The following is a 5,219-nucleotide window of genomic DNA, read 5'->3' on the forward strand; positions in this document are numbered from 1 at the left end:
CAAGCCTGCGCCTCCGCCGCACAAGAGCACCATGTCTGCCATCTACGCGGACGTGCTCATTCACGGGTGCAAATACGGGAAGGTGGACGATGTCCGCATGTGTCTGAAGAAAGGCATCGAGGCAGACGGCCAGGGCAACGAGTGGACTCCGTTCATGTGGGCTGCGTACTACGGCCACATCGACGTGGCCAAACTTCTGGTGGAATTCGGAGCCGACACCGACCACGTGTGCTACTACGACGGCAAGGATGCCACGGACGCCGCCAAGGAAAACAACCAGAATGAGTTCCTCGAGTACCTAAAGACGTTGCCGCTCAAGGGGAAACCTGCCCTTGTGACGTTGAATGGACAAGAGAATTCTTCATATTTGGGCGAAGCTACTGTTTGCAGGGTTGGTACCAGTGGCGGTGCTATGGATACTGCGTCGAGCATTCTGCCATCAAGAGTGGCATCTTCGACATCTCAAGAAAAGGATACAAGTGGGTCACATGATGTGTCAACGGCACAAACCCAACCCAAGGGAACGAAGGCGCCCAAGGCGTGTTGTGTGATTCAGTAAGGTCAGATTGAATAATAATAATAATATGTTAGTGTGTGTTTATATTTTTACCAGCCACCTGTGCAATGTGTGAAGAGAAGTCTTGCTTATCCATTGATGTCAATATACCGACGCTACTGGTACAGTAGCCGTCGAAGGCATCACATCGAGTGAATGTTTAGGCGATGCATTCAGCGGATGCCTCTTGGTTGGTCGTCACCTATCGACAGGTGGTTTTAAAACTGCAATATTTCGAGGTGCTCAAGATCGTATCCTGTACTAGTACAATACAGTTGTCAGACAATGTACTCGAGTAGGATGACGCCCGGATTGTCGCACAATCTAATGTCGATTTGAATTGCTTTCTGATTGTGGATCGATGCCCGAGTACACGTATGAACGTGTACGCGTGCCTATAAAGGCACGCCATTCACATTTTGATGGAGATATATGGTGTTTGGCTAGACTAACATTAAGTGTCAACCTGCAACGCAAATGAAACCAAAGTACAGTGAAACTAATACTGGTTGGCTTCGTTTTTGTGCTCTACTTATCTCGCTCCTCAGGGATGTCTATAGTCGTATTTCGTCACCAGTTTCATGTAGAGGACAACCGTACGGGTTGTCAGTATACATACAACTCCAATTCTCGTGGAAAAGCAAGTCTAACTAGTTATATCTGAGGTGTCTCTCGATATTGCACCGTATCCCGATCACAGCAATGTTTCTTGGCGTTAACGATGGTTCGTACTGTAAGCGTTTTGCCTACCAGGTGGTACTCAAGCTCTGCGATCACAATTGTAGGGGCTGGGCTTCAGGGCCTCAGCCCCGCATTGCGGTCCTACCGGACCACTGACCAGATCCACCAGTACTACAGTACCGGGTACGATGCGGCCACAACCCTGTCAATGATTGACTGGTGTGTAACACACTGATTTCCTACCACCCTTGGGCTGGATGAACAATGGCGCCAGCCGTACTGGTGACACACGAAAACCACACAAGGTGTCGATGTCCAAAACCATACAAACGTGAATACAATTACCAAACCCTCGTTTGGGTGGATCTTCACTCCGCCACAGCCACGATATTCGATTGATGCGTTAGTCTTATTGTCAAAGTACAGTTGTAGTAGCTAAGGTACCATAGAGCAGTGGTCATACAGTTGTAAGCAATGCAGCCGACGGTTGACTTGAATCATTTATTCTACCCAGATACGACGCGCATGCATCAAGGCTTTGTCTCTTGCACTCACCCGGCTCTATTACATGTCGCCGTCGCCAGCCGCCAATTTGTACTACTCAGGACTAGCTTGTACAGTACTAGTACTAGTAGTACGATGTAAGCAAGAGAAGTAACGCTGGTACAGTAGGTAGTACGATTTCCCGAACTACGACAATGCTGGTCACTTTCCCTTTTACCAGTCGGTGGTCGCACCTCCCTTGAACATGGCATCAGCCCAATGCCCAGAAAACACGACCCCCCCTTGCTGCTTTTTCAACGGCTGCGGTAAACCTGCGGTGGCCAACTCGTGGAAGTGCAGCTTCCACCGCAACCGCGGCCGATGCCTCGTCGACGAGTGCACCAATCAGGCGTACGCGCGTCAATTATGTGCCCGTCACGGTGGCAAGAAGAAGTGCTTTGTGGACGGATGCAATTTGAGCGCCCGCCTCGCCAACGTCTGCTACAAGCACGGGGCGCGCAACTTGAACAAGAAATGCATCCACGACGGCTGCACCAAGCCGGCCCAATTCCAGCAAAAGTGTGTCCGGCACGGCGGAGGCCGCAAGTGCAAAGTCGAAGGGTGCTCGGCGCATGCCCGCTGCGGTGGGTTGTGCTGCCGGCATGGTCGAGAAGTGGGGATTGTGCGCGAGAAGAAAGCCAAACCCCCAATCGACCCTCCGTCCAGTCCAACATCCAGCAGCACTAGCAGCAGCAGCAGTGGTGGTGGTGGTGTTCACTACCACGACAGTTTGTTCCGTAATGAGCATACGCGACCCAACCATGTGAACACAGAAAACATCACCCAGAGGACCAATGTCGTTCTAACGGAAACGTTTGCGATCGCGGACTGGGACGATGTCGACTGGGAACTCGTGATCGCGCCCATGATTCCGTTGAATTTGCCGCGACAACCAGCCAAGTGCGACCTCCCGTGGACCAACGACATGTTGGAGTTCTTACGCTCACTCTAAGTGGTGTGTCCTTGTAATTTATTGTTATTATAGTATGTCGTCGAGTTCAAATACTAATTGGTCGAGAACAACGTGCGATGAAGCTCCCGTCCTACTTCTCCCTGGGTGGTTCCGTCAAAGCACGCTGTAATCCATGGCAAATGAGCATGAAAACTCGCACCAACATAACAGTGGACTATGTATTTGGATAACCTCCTAACGTTATTGTGGACAACTATTTAACTAGTTTAGAGCATCGCCAACATCAAAGAGATTCTCCACTACGTAGTAACTACCGGTAGCACAGAGTTACGTTTGTGGCTCCAGCTTTGAAATTCAAAACCCCATTCTTTGCTTCAATGCGCCATGGTGAACCTATGTTCGGGTGACCAGCCAGCCATACGAGTACCGGCATGCATAGATAGTACTTCCCTCATTACAAAACCAAGTTTCCTCAACCTTTCATACACTGTACTACCAGTATATATACAAAAGTAGCTTCGTATTGTGCTTTTGAGTGAAATTTCGTGTTGTGGTGTGGTGTCTCGTTGGAATTTAAATCGATTTGATTGGCTACTTCAGAAGTGTCTCAAAATTATTAGCCAATCAAAACCTTCTCAATGAAATTTAACCAATCAGATCGGTTTGGTGGCGCGATTCGATTGGCTTCCCAAATTTGTATCAAATCGACAATACTTCGTACTATTTTGGGAAATCTCGTCCATCCGAGCGGGTTAATAGTACAAAGTACGAAGCTAATAAGTTACTATTAAAATAGTAACTTATTAGTCCATTGCATGATATTACTATTACTGTAATACTACGTACAGTAGTATTAATCGTATCGTAGTGTATTGCCCACTCAATTTATGTACGTGTTCCAGCTGTACAACACTGTACTTACGGCCCGTGCAAGGCCCAATTCCGTCATTCTAGGATTAAAAAGTGGAGTTGTTTACGTTATCGTTATATTTGTGTATAATTGTAAATATTTAGATGATGAAATGAAAAAGGGCAAAAATTGGTACGGGGGCAATAATTAAGACTTACGGGACAGCATTGAATATTAATACCAACCTTGGATACTATGGTTAATATAATATAATTGTTGAATTAAAAGCGTGGATGACATGTGGATGAAATTTGGATGACATTGGATGAAATTGGATGAAGTTGTGGATGAAACCTAAAGTAGTGACCAAGCCTTACGTTGGCCCCGAGCGCCCGGGAGGCCGTCTGCGCAAGCGCGGCCGTACGAGAGCGCGGATCTAAGCTTCTCACTTCACCGAATGATCTATCTTTTCTTCTTGTCGGGCAGCGGCAGGTAGGCCGTAGGCCGTGCCGCTCCCGGACGAGGCCTGTATACAATGACCTAGCATTATCCTAATTTACTCTCATCTATACTAATTAGGATATGACCTAATATTAATGGTGGATGACGTTGGGATGACGTTTGGATGACACATGATACTATCACGGATATTTGAAATCCATATAAATAATTGGTTGTTTACATTACTGTTAATAACGTTAGTACTATTAATAGTACTAGTACTAACTAACTTCGAAGTATAGTATAACTTAAACATGCTGGGAAATCTGGAGGTAACATCAAAACTATTCCGGGGAGTTTATGGTTAATTCTGGTCATCACATACTCTGTACAAATAGTTAGTCCTCAAGTTTGTAACGCTGTATTGTGAATTTGTACAGAGTATGTGATGACCAGAATTAACCATAAACTCCCCGGAATAGTTTTGATGTTTCCTCCAGATTTCCCAGCATGTTTAAGTTATACTATACTTCGAAGTTAGTTAGTACTAGTACTATTAATAGTACTAACGTTATTAACAGTAATGTAAACAACCAATTATTTATATGGATTTCAAATATCCGTGATAGTATCATGTGTCATCCAAACGTCATCCCAACGTCATCCACCATTAATATTAGGTCATATCCTAATTAGTATAGATGAGAGTAAATTAGGATAATGCTAGGTCATTGTATACAGGCCTCGTCCGGGAGCGGCACGGCCTACGGCCTACCTGCCGCTGCCCGACAAGAAGAAAAGATAGATCATTCGGTGAAGTGAGAAGCTTAGATCCGCGCTCTCGTACGGCCGCGCTTGCGCAGACGGCCTCCCGGGCGCTCGGGGCCAACGTAAGGCTTGGTCACTACTTTAGGTTTCATCCACAACTTCATCCAATTTCATCCAATGTCATCCAAATTTCATCCACATGTCATCCACGCTTTTAATTCAACAATTATATTATATTAACCATAGTATCCAAGGTTGGTATTAATATTCAATGCTGTCCCGTAAGTCTTAATTATTGCCCCCGTACCAATTTTTGCCCTTTTTCATTTCATCATCTAAATATTTACAATTATACACAAATATAACGATAACGTAAACAACTCCACTTTTTAATCCTAGAATGACGGAATTGGGCCTTGCACGGGCCGTAAGTACAGTGTTGTACAGCTGGAACACGTACATAAATT

At 45.8% G+C, this 5,219-nt stretch overlaps 1 protein-coding gene across 1 annotated transcript; it reads left to right on the forward strand.

The window, feature by feature from the left end:
- Positions 1–31: 31 nt before the first annotated feature.
- Positions 32–2,777, forward strand: H257_13318 (hypothetical protein; the record flags this gene model as incomplete). Its single annotated transcript, XM_009840798.1, has 2 exons — positions 32–382; positions 1,962–2,777. 2 exons carry the CDS (start codon positions 32–34, stop codon positions 2,730–2,732), a joined length of 1,122 nt encoding a protein of 373 aa, XP_009839100.1. The 3' UTR covers positions 2,733–2,777.
- Between the last annotated feature and the right edge of the window lie 2,442 nt (positions 2,778–5,219).

This window comes from Aphanomyces astaci, assembly GCF_000520075.1.
Source record: "Aphanomyces astaci strain APO3 unplaced genomic scaffold supercont1.47, whole genome shotgun sequence".
In the NCBI taxonomy this organism is placed as follows: Eukaryota; Oomycota; class Saprolegniomycetes; order Saprolegniales; family Verrucalvaceae; genus Aphanomyces; species Aphanomyces astaci.